Source organism: Hylobates moloch, unplaced genomic scaffold (assembly GCF_009828535.3).
Source record: "Hylobates moloch isolate HMO894 unplaced genomic scaffold, HMol_V3 SCAFFOLD_3, whole genome shotgun sequence".
NCBI lineage: Eukaryota > Metazoa > Chordata > Mammalia > Primates > Hylobatidae > Hylobates > Hylobates moloch.
In genome coordinates this window covers 39,752,116-39,766,477 of record NW_026652278.1, presented here as the reverse complement: position 1 = coordinate 39,766,477, position 14,362 = coordinate 39,752,116, and the positions used below count along the sequence as shown (strand labels likewise).

General features: G+C 41.7%; 1 protein-coding gene across 1 annotated transcript; it reads left to right on the top strand.

Annotated features, from left to right (window-relative positions):
- The first annotated feature begins 2,173 nt into the window (after positions 1-2,173).
- On the top strand, positions 2,174-11,013 carry SLC35G1 (solute carrier family 35 member G1). The gene is made up of 3 exons (XM_032136521.2): positions 2,174-2,420; positions 6,777-6,957; positions 8,958-11,013. Exons 1-3 carry the CDS (start codon positions 2,243-2,245, stop codon positions 9,694-9,696), a joined length of 1,098 nt encoding a protein of 365 aa, XP_031992412.1. The 5' UTR covers positions 2,174-2,242; the 3' UTR covers positions 9,697-11,013.
- The last annotated feature ends 3,349 nt before the right edge of the window (positions 11,014-14,362 follow it).

Here is a 14,362-nt window from a genome sequence, read left to right as displayed (position 1 = left end):
ATGTGGAGAAATAGGAACACTTTTACACTGTTGGTGGGACTGTAAACTAGTTCAACCATTGTGGAAGTCAGTGTGGCGATTCCTCAGGGATCTAGAACTAGAAATACCATTTGACCCAGCCATCCCATTACTGGGTATATACCCAAAGGACTATAAATCATGCTGCTATAAAGACACATGCACACATATGTTTATTGTGGCACTATTCACAATAGCAAAGAATTGGAACCAACCCAAATGTCCAACGATAGACTGGATTAAGAAAATGTGGCACAAATATACCATGGAATACTATGCAGCCATAAAAAATAATGAGTTGATATCCTTTGTAGGGACATGGATGAAACTGGAAAACATCATTCTTAGTAAACTATCGCAAGGACAAAAAACCAAACACCGCATGTTCTCACTCAGGTGGGAATTGAACAATGGGAACTCATGGACACAGCAAGGGGAACATCACACTCTGCGGACTGTTGTGGGGTGGGGGGAGGGGGAGGGACAGCATTAGGAGATATACCTAATGCTAAATGACGAGTTAATGGGTGCAGCAAACCAACATGGCACATGGATACATATGTAACAAACCTGCACATTGTGCACCTGTACCCTAAAACCTAAAGTATAATAATAAAAAAAACCTATTACAGATATTTTTGTAAGTAGCCTTAAATTCTTTTAAAAGTATTATTATGGTTTTTTGATAGAGACAAGGTCTATGTTGCCCAGGCTGGTCTCAAGCTCCTAAGCTCAAGCAATCCTCCCACCTCAGCCTCCCAAAGTGCTAGGATGACAGGCTGAGCCACCGTGCCCAGCCTTAAATTCTCTTTTAAGACAAGGCAAAAGTATGTGTTAATCAAGTTAGAATTCAAGTGACCATTTGTCTCAGTTTGCCTAGGAAAATCCCACTTTATGCCTATTCTCTTGTATAACTTTTAAAGGACCTCTTCCTTTTACTCTTAAAAAAAAAAAAAGGTCCAGTTTGGAGGATAAATTATATGCTGACCCTAGTTTAAAACACACTTTGATTTTCTAGCATAGTGTTTTCCAGGTGATATTATGCTTTTGCCTACATCATTGCATTTTATTTACATAACTACTCTGTGAAGCAGGAAGGGAAATACTTGATCGCTATTAAATAAAGGAGGTAATCAAGGCTTCGAGGGATACAGTGGTGACTGAGGTCACACACTCAGGGCCAGAACCTAGGATTCCTGAGGATACAGTGGTGACTGAGGTCACACACTCAGGGCCAGAACCTAGGATTCCTGACTTCAAGTCTAAAACTGTTTCAGCTGTGGATCACCATGTGCAAATGTCTGAGTAAAGGCAAACTTCACTCTCCTTTGGTGATCTGCTTGGCATTGGACTTAGTTTAGATACGTTCATCTTTGTACAAAGACTGTTCTTCCACATATAAAGCAAGCATAGAGATGGAAAAAGAATTATTAGCTAAACAAAAAGAGGCTGTTAGTGAATCCCGGGCCAAAGGACATATATCTTTTACCGGGTCTAATTACATCAGATTACTTGAATCTCACATCTGGCCAAATTAGGATATTTCCATTTAAGAAAAGAAAACCAAAGATCAATAACGCATGCCTACTCTTGCAAAGAACATATAAATGTGTTCTGGTCAGTCTTACAGATATATTTTCCTATAATTACACATTAATTCTTTCTTAAAAATATTTCCCAAAACAGCAAAATTCCACCCTCCTTGGTAAGCGGCAAAGAGGCAACACGGGAAACAAAACAAAACAAACCTTAGACCATTTAAAAACAAGCATAGCGCTTTGTAAAATCTTCGGGGTATCCCAGAGGTGCTGAATGCGTGCTATATCAATAAACAAACGCCCACTCTTTGAGCCTCCTGAAAAGGAGGCCACAGGACCCCCGGGCGCCCGGGCTTGGGAACCCAGCGCCCCTCCTTGTCTGTGCCATGACAGACAGGTTCAGTGTGACTTGCCAAGGATGGCTCCAAGCAGCTGGGCCATCTAGCCTGAACGCAGCAGAGGGTTGGACGCCTTAGGGCCAGCTGTGGGCACCACAGCCCGACCAGGCAGGCGGCGGGTCTCCCCAGGTTAAGAGGCCGGCGGAGGACGCGCGCGGTCTCCTTGGGGGAGGGTGCGGGTGGGACGCGCATGCGCACGGGCGCCATCGCCCGCCGGAAGAGCCGGCAGCCCCGGCGCTGCTGCTGGCGCCAGACGGCACCGGTCGGTGGTAGAGCGCGTGCCGTGAGATGCGGCCTCAGGACAGCACCGGGGTCGCGGAGCTCGAGGAGCCCGGGCTGCCGCTGACGGACGATGCACCCCCGGACGCCACTGAGGAGCCGGCGGCCGCCGAGGCAGCTGGGGCGCCAGACCGCGGCAGTTGCTGGCTTTGCCTTTCCTCGCCGTGTTGCTCCCGCACGGAGCCGGGTGAGTGCGCGGTGTGGACCGGGCTCTGGTCTCGCTCGGGGGTCCCGAGCGGGCGCCGGCGGGTTGGGGTCCCCGCAACCCGGGCACAGTGTCCACCGCGCCTCCGTCCCCACCCTGCCCGGGGCTCGGGAAACCCCTCGAGCTGTCAGCTGGGGGGGCTGCAAAGCGGAATTCCCGGAGCCCCAGCCGGCGCTAAGACGGAAGAAACTTTCCGATTGTTTGCAGTCCTTTTGGGATTCCGAGGCTGCTACTGTAATTCGTGTCGGGGCAGGGCTGTGGAGTCAGATTGCAGTTTGGCGTTCCCTCCCCTAGGTCGTAGGTGGGGGGTCAGCGAGAGAGGCCATCCTTCAGTGGGGCGACGTTGCGAGGAAGCTGACCCTGAAAAGTGATCCCGGTGGTTAAGGGTTCTCTCCGAAAAGGAAGCTGAAAAGCATCGAGTCTAGAAAAAATGTTCGTCCTAGAGTTTTAGAATCTTGGAAAAGCAGAGATAAGTGGGACCACTAGTTTTTAACCTTTAGGGATACAAGGACTTTTTAGCAAACGATGCAGAACAAGGCATATCTTGTTAAGAAGCTCACAGCCCTGTCCCCAAAGCCAGGGACCCCTCGTGAAGAACACTTTATGTTCAGTCCCCCTCCTTCGACACATGAGCAAAGTGAGGCCCAGGAAGGTGAGGGCTTTTGGGTTTTCGTTTGTTTTGTCTCCTCCAAGATGTGGAACGTGGGGGTGAGATGGGGCCCATGTCCAGGGAGCAACAGGGTTAGGATCCCAGCTTGCCATATACCGGCCTAGGGCCCTTTCCACTGGCCACAAGTGCTGCTTCAAGCATATTCCTCTTAGAAGTCGACCATCTACCAGGAGCAGCTTCCTGCAAGAAGAAGGGAATAGGCAGATCTCTTTTTAGGACAGTTACATGGCCTGCACCACCTTGTCCTCTGGGTCACCTCCCCTAAGTGTGACCCTGGATTTCTGTTCCTCTCCTCTCACTGCGCTTTCCCCTCCTCCCTTTGTGCACTTTCCCCAAGTTAGAGAGACAGACTCTAGGAAGACTATTCTTGCCCCATTTCTGTCCTAAAGGCAAACCGAAATGATCAGACTTGTGATCATTTATAAATGGGCTGGTGCCTCTAGAACAGGGGTTATGCCAGGCTGAATTGAACAGATAAGCAGCCTTTGAAAAGGTCAGTTTCTCACCTATCACCCTCTGGCTGAATGTCCTTCTGGTGGCATGCTGAATCAGTCCATGCAAACTCTTAAAGTTTCCCCTTTTTGCGAATGGAAGAGGAATTCTCTACTCCCAGGCAGCTCATGGCAAGATGAGAAACTTATGTGAGTGTATCTAAGAATCTTGTGGGTGTTTAACTTCAAAGAAAGTTTCTACCAGTAAGACTTAGTTATTGTAAGGTGACAAGATAATATTTTGGAAAGAAAATTGACATAAAAACACTTTACTGTTGTCATTGAACTTTGTGACACCTCTTGTTCTAACTGCTTATCTCAACAAAGCTTTTTTCAAGTTCTGGTTGGAACTGTTATCCATATGTCTTACATTCTTGGATGACCTTAACAGACACATACAGCTGTCCCAAGACATCTCCTTACTTTCTTCAGGGACAGTGTGGGTGTTACACTGAAGCAAGGAGTAGTTTCTTAGGCCTGTGCCTCACATCCTCTGGAAGGAGTTAGTGATCGAGAGTAGCAGTGGTTCTCAAACCAGTGGAGGCTTTTAGAGTTACAGAGATTCTATTTCGGTGGGTCTGAGATGGGGCTTGAGAATTAATTTTTTTTTTTTTTTTGGAGTTAGGGTCTTACTCTGTCACCTAGGCTGTAGTGCATTGGCGTGATGACAGCTCACTGCAGCCTCGACCTCCGGGGCTTACTCGATCCTTTCATCTAAGCCTCCTGAGTAGCTGGGACCACAGGCACACACCACTACACCACTAGTTTAAAAGTATTTTTTGCACTGATGAGGGGGTTTCCCCGTGTTGCCCAGGGTGCTCTCAAACTTCTGGGCTCAAGAGATCCTCCCACCTTGTCCTCCCAAGGTGCTGGGATTACAGACATGAGCCACTGCACCCGGGAATTAAAAAGTGTTACTCAGGTGATTCTAATTCCCAACCAGGATTGCGAATCACCAGCTTAAAGCAGAGGATAGAGAAGCTGAGTAACTTTTCAGTTTTCTTCTAAGTGAGGAAATTACACCATGGCCACTTACCTAATTTGAATAATTTGAGTTACCAAATTATTAGATATGCTTGCAGTGAGTATGAACATGGAACCTAAACAAATGCCTCTTTCAGTTATGCTAGTCATGCCTATCTCCACTGACAGGATTGAAATGATTTAGTAAGAAACTGAGGTTTGTCTGAGTGGAGCCAGTCCTCACCCTCATTAACAAATCATCAAATGCAGCGAGGCCTTCTAATGTCTGTCCCTTCCCAGTTGGAAAGCATGAGCCTTAAGTGTTTATAGGCAAGAAAATACGTGTGTATGTGTTTTAAGGGAAAAGGTCACTAGGGCCAAGGGGGTGCAATTACATTTTTAAAGAGTTAAAATATTTAATGTTAAGTTAAAATATTCCTGGGGAAAAATTAACAAGTTTATGTTGGAGAAGATACTTGAAACATAGAGCAGGGAGATGTTTTCTGTCCTTGATCTTCTCGTTCTGTTCTGTTTGAGGGTGGAGTTTCTGTGTAGGGGTTGAGTTTCTTTTAAGAAAAACTGTTTTATTTGGAACTGAATTCTGAAATTTCAGAGGCCAAACCCTAAGGCTGACCACAGCCAAGGCATGTATTTTGTGGTGCTTCACTTGGAAGTCTTCTAAAGCTTCCTTCTCATGGGCTGCGTGTGTGCAGTTTTTTTCTGCAGTATACGAGCACATGGATACAGAACAGAATGAGGATTCTGGCATCTTAAGGGAAGGACTACTGCTAGTTCCAAAGCAGTGTCTTCAGCTGTGCACCTAGAACAGGAAGAGGTAGAGAATGGTGCCTTTGACCAAAAGGCCAGGCTGTAGAATGCCCCAGAAAGCCTGTGTGCATCAGCATACTTTGGTCCCAGTTTGCAGAGTCATCTCACTGACCTGAGGATGTGTAAATGTATTACCTGGTGTTTACATTTATCAGAGAAGGGCATTTTTTAAAAAAATTACACAATACTGTTTTATAGCTATCACATTGTAAAGTCCTAGATTGGAATGATAATACGAGTTTTCCTACAAATTGCTCATATCCACTCACCCTTCAGTTCCACTGTGCTCTTAATCAGTGAGGGCCACTTGTGTTTCCTTCTTATCCTTAACCCTGTTTTTGTGTTAATTTCAAAAAAGAATATATCCCGCAGTGTGTGGCCTTTGTTTTAGGGCATTCTCTGCCCGCCCTGCTGCTTTTGCTCTCTGAATGACAGAGGAGTAAGACTGAAAGCAGGTTCTACTCCTGTGTAGGAAACTAAGACATAGGAAGTGGCTAAACAAGTTTAAAGCTCACACAGATTGTCATTAATGACTGAATACCTGATGCCCTGGAGAAAGCACTGGTTTCCTGGTTCAGATCAAGCCAAGAGTAGGGATTAGATGGCAGTTCTGTACAAAGCACTTGGCATCCAAAGGGCTAGAGAACCCACACCCTCGCCTTGAGGAGTTTGTGCTCTGAATGGGAAGATAAGTCATGAAGCACGAAAAGTTAAATATAGATTAGATTAACAGTTCAAAATGACAAAATGGAGAACCTTCCCAGATTATGCTGTTGCCGATAGTGTTAGACTCTTGAGTCTTTCCCTGAAGTTCTCTCATCTTTCATTCACTGAATATTTATCCAGTGTCTTCCATGTGCCAGGCATGAACAAGACAGCAAGATCCCAGCCCTGGAAGAGCTCACAGACTTGTGGGGGGAAGTCAAATAATCAACAGATAACTGTATAACCCAATTATAACCCATTTTCCAGAAAAGAACACTTTCTTCATAAAGCCAATTTCGCCAGTGAGGTGTGGCATAAGATATCATTTGGAAGGATTTTTTACTTGCCATCTTGACAAGTGTTTCTTAAAGATTTCTCTCACCATCTTAGCAAGCGTTCTACTTCTTGACTTGTAAGTGAGGATGATTCTTCAGTGAGCCATAGGAAATCCATTTGATAGGGCGAAATGGCATTTTAAAAATGCAGGTTTAAATTGTTGTCCTCATCTATGGTTCTTCATAATTGATGGGGAAAGTGGTACAGGCCCAGAGAAATGATATGCTTAGGAGGTAATAAAGCCTGTTGACCTTTGACACTGTTCCATTTTTCTCAGTTTCTAAGTGAAAAATGATAACACATACACTTGGAAGCAAGGACTAACCGGAATTTAATCTTTTTCAGAAGCCAAGAAGAAAGCACCCTGTCCTGGACTTGGCTTGTTTTACACATTATTGTCTGCCTTCCTTTTCTCAGTGAGCTCTTTATTTGTTAAAAAAGTGCAAGACGTCCATGCTGTAGAGATTAGTGCGTTTCGATGTGTGTTCCAAATGCTAGTTGTTATCCCTTGCTTAATATACAGAAAGTAAGTATTTTTTAACTGCAAAGTAGAAGATATTAATAAATGTGTGTATATCTTTTCACCTGCCTATAATTACTCTATCTGCTTTATTCCTCTCATATACTTACCAGTTCCTATGCCCCTTGGCTCTTCTTAATGCTTAAAGTCATAAGCATCCACCCACAGAAGATTCTACCATAAGCATAAACTACATACCCAACAAAGTGGGGAGAAACAAATTTTGTTGTTCACCACCTCCACTTTTGAAAACAGAGCTTTCTTTGTATAATTCCTCCTGTCTTGTATCACCCCCCCTTCTTTCTTTTGGCATAACTACTGTTTGGAAGTAAAAAAAAAAAAATGAATGAAAAGAAGTAATAGTGTATCCTAGTGTCAGAAGTTTTTTTAGAACGGGCTGCTGTCTTACCAGGGCAAATAGAAGATTATAGTAATAATATTTAGGTATTCCTCAAAAGGTGATGGGGTAACCCTGAGCAAGGTTACTTTAGTATTTAGTTTCTTCTTTTGTAAACTGGAGGGAATGATACTGTGTGACCTCTTCCCTACAAGTTGATTCCAAGGGTCAAATAAGATTTATTATAGGGCGGAGTGCCTTGTGTAGAGTGTAACAGTATATGAAAATTGTCTCTATTCCGCCCTCTCTGTTCTCTCCCAACCCAATTCCTCTTTTTCTTCCCTGTTGAACTCCCTACCCTCCCTGGGTTAAAATTATGCCTCCTTCAACTATTGTAACCTCCATATATCTCAGTGTATTTAGAACCCTGAGAGAGAGACCAGTTGGGTCCTTGGTGGCTGCCTGGCTCTTTGTCTCTTTGGGCAAAAAAGCCTACACCCCAAATGAAAAGCTTTAGTCACTTGGCACCAAAGTCTTCTTGTATCTCTAACATGGTGCGGATTCACTTAGAATAGTTTCACTCCATATCCTGAGGATTTGGTGGGAAAAGTGAAAATCTGTTAATATCTGCAAATTTCTGTCAATGTGGACAAGTCACACTATTTTAAGAAATGATGGTAGGGCTTTAGAAATTTCTAAGGGTAGCAGCAGAACACTGATGCTAACATAATCATCTCCCCCATTTTGAAATAAAGATATTGTCAGGGGAAGGACAGTGGAAGAATGTTGTTAAAATCCTTGGTCCTAATCTGTTTTGACCCATTTTATGTTTTATTATCATGGAAGACTCTTTGCTTCTCAAAGTATGGGCCAAATGTGACCGTGCTTTCATTTTAACTCCAAGATACCCGGGGTAGCCTAGATGATAATCTAATGAAGTCTAGCCCTGGCACACGTCAGCAAGTTGCATCTAGCCAGGAACCTACACAGAGTGGGTACTTAGTAAATATTTATTGAAAAAGAATTTGAATAGCAGTAATCATACTTTGACAAACACTACATGTTCTTTTTCAGTGCGTTTTGACTCTTTCCTCATGAGAACAATGAAAACTTGTCTCATGTTCAATGACTAAAATAAATTTTAGCAGTGTTTCAAGTTTTATAGAAAAATTCACGAGATTGAGGATGAGCGTTAGCTGGGTCTAAGTTTCCTTATACAGGGCAGCTGAATCTTGACATTGTATTTATTATAAAAGTGATATGTTTATAGAAAATTTGGAGAAAATAAATATAAAGAAGGAAAATTACCTATGAGTTTATTAAGATATAAACATGATTAACATTTATTTTCCTTTTTGTCCTTTTTGCAAGCATATATATACATATACATGGGATAAATATCTATATTAATTGAATTATAATTTTACTATGTATGTAATTCACTTGCACTGGTTTTGCTTTTACTGTGAACACTTTACTGTCATTAACTATACTTAGAAAACACTATTTTTAAAAGGTATATAATATTCATTTGTGGATATTATAATTAATTTACTATTCCCTTATTTTTTGATATTTAGTACTTTTAAAATAATGTTTAATTACAAATTGTAATTTAAAAACAAATATTAATTTCATTTAATATGCATTTCTTCATTTGAATTTACAGAACTGGGTTTATAGGCCCAAAAGGTCAACGAATTTTCCTCATTCTCAGAGGAGTCCTTGGTTCTACTGCCATGATGCTTATATACTATGCTTACCAGACAATGTCCCTCGCTGATGCCACAGTTATCACGTTTAGCAGTCCAGTGTTTACATCCATATTTGCTTGGATATGTCTCAAGGAAAAATATAGCCCTTGGGATGCTCTTTTCACCGTGTTCACAATCACTGGAGTGATCCTTATCGTGAGACCACCATTTTTGTTTGGTTCCGACACTTCGGGGATGGAAGAAAGCTATTCAGGCCACCTTAAGGGAACATTCGCAGCAATTGGAAGTGCCGTATTTGCTGCATCGACTCTAGTTATCCTAAGAAAAATGGGAAAATCTGTGGACTACTTTCTGAGCATTTGGTATTATGTAGTACTTGGCCTTGTTGAAAGTGTCATCATCCTCTCTGTATTAGGAGAGTGGAGTCTGCCTTACTGTGGGTTGGACAGGCTATTTCTCATATTCATTGGGCTCTTTGGTTTAGGGGGTCAGATTTTTATCACAAAAGCACTTCAAATAGAAAAAGCAGGGCCAGTAGCAATAATGAAGACAATGGATGTGGTCTTTGCTTTTATCTTTCAGATTATTTTCTTTAATAATGTGCCAACATGGTGGACAGTGGGTGGTGCTTTCTGTGTAGTAGCCAGTAATGTTGGAGCGGCCATTCGTAAATGGTACCAAAGTTCCAAATGAAGCATCATTGCTGAAATACATATTTTTTTCAAGTACACCATCACCTAATTCACATACAGCATACGCACACATCTGGAAAATCTGCATTTGCTTCATTGGTTATATTTAATAAATTGCCTAAAGTACTATTTTTGAATATAGTATGTCTTTAGTTAAGAATAGCTAGTCTGTTTGGTGTAACAATTTTTTGGTAGCTTTGGTTTTGGTTTTGGTTTGTTTTTTTTGTTGGGGTCAAGTTGGTGAGAGGAGAGCTCCTTGTTTGAAGAAAAACCAAAAAATTTTATGGCTAGTAATATGATATGTAATTTTTAAAATGTATTTTTGGTACTGATGGGATATGGGTGGAGAGGCTATTTTAGATATTCTTTTAGCAGTGTAGAGCCTAAGCAACTTGGTTCTACCACCATGATCTTTTATATACTATGCCTTCAAGACAATTGATAATGCTGCTATAATTAGTATTATGTTGATAATTCATTTGCAACCTTACTCTATTTAGGAGGATGAAGTTGAAGCTTAGAATAGGTGCCTGCTTAATGGTGTTAATAATACAAATGAATTGGCCTTATTTTCAAGGATTTTATAAATGATTATCATACTTGTAACTCATATTTGTGCCTTTTCATTTTAATGCTGGAATTTTTATTATGTTACCTCTAAAACACTTAAATTGCCAAATTTGGCTAGTAGTTTTGTTTCAGTGGCATTAGCAACTGCAGCTAGCATTCTATAATTTTAATTGTCCTCACTTTTTTTTGAAACTGCACTAAATTTTTCTTAACATTCCAAGATTTCAGATCTTTAAATCACAAAGAGAAATCTTGGCATGACCAGTGTGCACGTTTCCATCCTGAAGTGTTTTTTCTTCACTAGAAATGTGATTTTCTATAAATTCCCCTTGAATTTATAGTGTGATGCCAAATAAAATTTTCTCAGGATCTTATTAGGTTGAACCATGTGTAATTGCCAAGATTTTACTATTTTAACTTAGAAAAACCATAGTTTTTGGCCAGGCGTGGTGGCTCATGCCTGTAATCCCAGCACTTTGGGAGGCCGAGGCGGGTGGATCACGAGGTCAGGAGATCGAGACCACGGTGAAACCCCGTCTCTACTAAAAATACAAAAAATTAGCTGGGCGCGGTGGCGGGCGCCTGTAGTCCCAGTTACTTGGGAGGCTGAGGCAGGAGAATGGCGTGAACCTGGGAGGCAGAGCTTGCAGTGAGCCGAGATCGCGCCACTGCACTCCAGCCTGGGCGACGGCGAGACTCTGTCTCAAAAAAAGAAAAAACCATAGTTTCATATGATTCACCCTAATAGATACCTCCCCTTATTCTCTAAATGAAATAGAAGACTTTGGAGTATATGTTTTTAAAGTAATTTTTTAAACTATGGTAATGTATTAAACTTATTTTATAGTTATGAAATTATATGTAATAATGCTTTATGTTATACATTAAATGTAAAGACTTGTGAATCCATGTTTGATTGACTCATAGTTTCCTGCATTGAAATAAAATCACTATAAATTCTAGTTTATCAGCATGATGTTAAATGTCAGTGCCATACCATGATGCAGCACCATGACACTAACGCCATGAATTCAAACAGCACGTTTTACATCTGGAACTTCATCAGACCAATACTTTGCAGTTAGAGAGAATTTAATATCTAGAAAAGCTTGGGAGATTAGTCAGGACTTAGGGAGTATACATAAATGATTATTTGTTGTAATGAACCCTTTATTGGTGAGGTTGCAATAGCCTCCAGCTGTTACTGTGTCAGATGAAGCATCTGTTACCATCTTAAGCCTGCAGAGTTGAAAGGTTATAGGCTCTTTCCTACCCTCTCATCATCATTTTTCCAAAGCAAAGAGGAACTTGGCTTCTGGGATTCGTACCTTGGTGAGAAAGAATCTTTTCCAATAGTTCCAATGGGGGAATTTTTGGCTTGCTGATTTTATCAATTGCCTTGACACCTGACAAATCCTAAATGAAGTCTATGTAGGTGAGTCATCTCTGTTCCACCTAATTTACAGTATTGGAATTTAGACTTGCAAAAACATCATTCTGCAACTATCTTAGATAATTACGGAATCAGAGCATTTGAGAACTCAGAGGTCTCAGAAATCATCACATAGGAGCCATGCTTCATAGATAGGGATGATAGAGAGAACTGCCCAAGTTGAATTTCCATGGCCTTCCTCCCTCCCTTAGTTCCATGGTAAAGTATGGACGGTAAACCACTACTTGAGCCACCTAAGGTGAATTAACTCTCAGGGAACCCTCTTCCAGTTCTTTACCTTGCACAATGAAAGAATCAATGGCACCTAGAAAGTTAAATCCCTTTAGGCCCATACACTAGAGACACGTTTTGTTTCAACAATGTAGTTTAAGTACTTGAATGTCACACTATGTAACAGGTTAGAGAAAATGTTTCTTCTAGCCCTTACAGGGTATGATTCCTAAACACAATGTCCAAGGTGTATACAAGGATATGTATTGTAACAACTATGGGTATGTATATTTTGCAGAGTGTAGTTTCTATATCTTGAAAAGGAAAATATTTTCATAAATTGTTTTTATAAGTACTAATAAAATAATATGAAAGAAAGCTATATGTTGGTTGTTATGATTTAGCAAATATATAACTTATTTCCCTTTCAACCCTATGCTTCAAAATATATTTTCTATGGGAGATTGACCTCTAGCCATTCAGCTGGGATATAATCTCAAGGTTTAAACTGTTTATCTGACCCACTTGTACTATCAAGAGGGTCAGATGAACAGTGTAATCTGTTTATCCAAAATAAAGGCATTAATCTTCTGTGTTAGTGAGACCTTCATTCTTCTAGATCCTGAGAACTTAAAGCAGCTTTGAACTCTGTACTTTTTGTTCCTGTAGCTAATCCGTTACTAAATCCTGAAGAGTCTTTCTTCTTCTTGTCTTATTGTCTTCTTATTGTCTTGTGGATTCATTCTTTCCTCACCATTTCCAATGCTACCATCTTAGTCCAAGACTTAGCATCTTACACCTGAATTACCACGACAGTATACTGGTTACCTGCTTCAAGACTCTTCCACTGTGATTCCTGTATCAGTGCCAGCTTAATGTTCCTAAAGCCCTGTTTTCACTGTTACTCTGGTTCTCATGAAACCACAGTGATGCCTTATTTACACACCATATCACATCAAATTTTCATCTGGCCCTACTCCCACTTCTCCAACCGGATTTCTACATCCCAACACAAATGGGATACTGAGATCAGTCTTACCACTAGCTCCCATGTTTGCCAGTAGAGTCCTTCCTCTGCATTCCCCCCCCTGTCCTTACCTTCTCTTATTTACCCTCTAAGGCCTGTCAGCCTCCAATGGCTCAGCTTAGGCTTTTGTTTCTTCTGAACTCTAGCTTCTCCTACCCACATAATCCATCGTGGAAGAGAGTGGGTAAAGCATTGGATTAGGATCTGAAGATCTAGTGTGGCTTTACCACTTTTCAGCTGGGCAAATCACCTGATGCACCTGAGCCTGTTTTCCTCACTTGCCCAGTCCCTCTTGCAAATGAGTGCCATAGAAGGGCTTGTAGACCATTAAGACGGATGAAAACATTAAGTATTGAACTGTGGTTAAGACTGTAGAATTGAGTATTCACTCTCCTCTTCAAAATGAGGCTTATACCAGAGTCCTTACTCCTGAGCAGCCTCACCAGGAACCATAGGAACATGCCTATCAGAGTGCAAACTCCATTCGGCCCCCTCCTGCTAGCACAGAATTGTGCTGTTGGACAGCTTTCACTTCCTAGCTGATCTTCCCATGTAGGGCTGCCAAGGATCACCAGTCCTTTCATGTGCAGGTGTTGCCACCTTTCCAGTTCTGGCCCTAGCTCTGGTCTTATATGGGTATTATGCTTGGCTCTGACCTGGGGAATGGGCCTGATTTATGTGTGTTTCCCATGCACTATGTACTCAGTATGGTTCTTTTAGCCTCTTACCTGTTGCACCCAGTAAGCATAATTAGTCTCTCGAAGGCATTCTAGTGGGAAGAGAGCCAGATGTTCTTGATACCACCCTGATCTCTGATCTAGGTGTGTATGGATCCATGGTCAGTAATGAGCATTAGAATTTGGTTATATGGGTGAAGATTGGGTATACGAATCCTGGACACTACCCTAAGCGTGCTGTTTTATGCCCTGTTTGGTGCCTTATATCAGATCTAATACAGCTACCATATTCACCTAGAATTCTGCAAGATAACCTATCAGGGACTCTGATCCACAATGATGGATCCACGTTTTAGCCTATTTGAACATTAAGTTTGGAGCTGGACCTGGGAAAACAATTCACAGCCCATGAACCTTGGCACTTCTCATCTCCTAGAAATTCAGGGGTGGACTTTATAGCAAGAGGGTAAGGAAAAGACATACTTGGTATCAAGGGAGGGCAGTAAATGTAGCAGAGATGCCCAGTACACAGGAAAACGTTCCACTGGGCTCAGGAAATGTCATTACTAGAGAAAGAGCCTGGGTCTCTTCTACTAAACTTTGATGATTCTAGAAACCATGTGAGATTAATACCAGTAAGTCTGAGGAAGCAAAGGAAGTAAGCTAGATTCACGATTACTTGCCAGGGTGCGGGCAGGAAAGTATAAAACCATAGTTGAGCAGAAGTAGA

What these genes read in the sequence shown, in the direction of transcription:
- SLC35G1 (XM_032136521.2), top strand. Translation starts at nt 2,243, where the DNA reads ATGCGGCCTCAGGACAGCACCGGGGTCGCGGAGCTCGAGGAGCCCGGG. An exon ending in TTGCTCCCGCACGGAGCCGG is followed by an intron (nt 2,421 to 6,776) that starts GTGAGTGCGCGG and finishes AATCTTTTTCAG; the next exon opens with AAGCCAAGAAGAAAGCACCC. An exon ending in CCTTGCTTAATATACAGAAA is followed by an intron (nt 6,958 to 8,957) that starts GTAAGTATTTTT and finishes TTGAATTTACAG; the next exon opens with AACTGGGTTTATAGGCCCAA.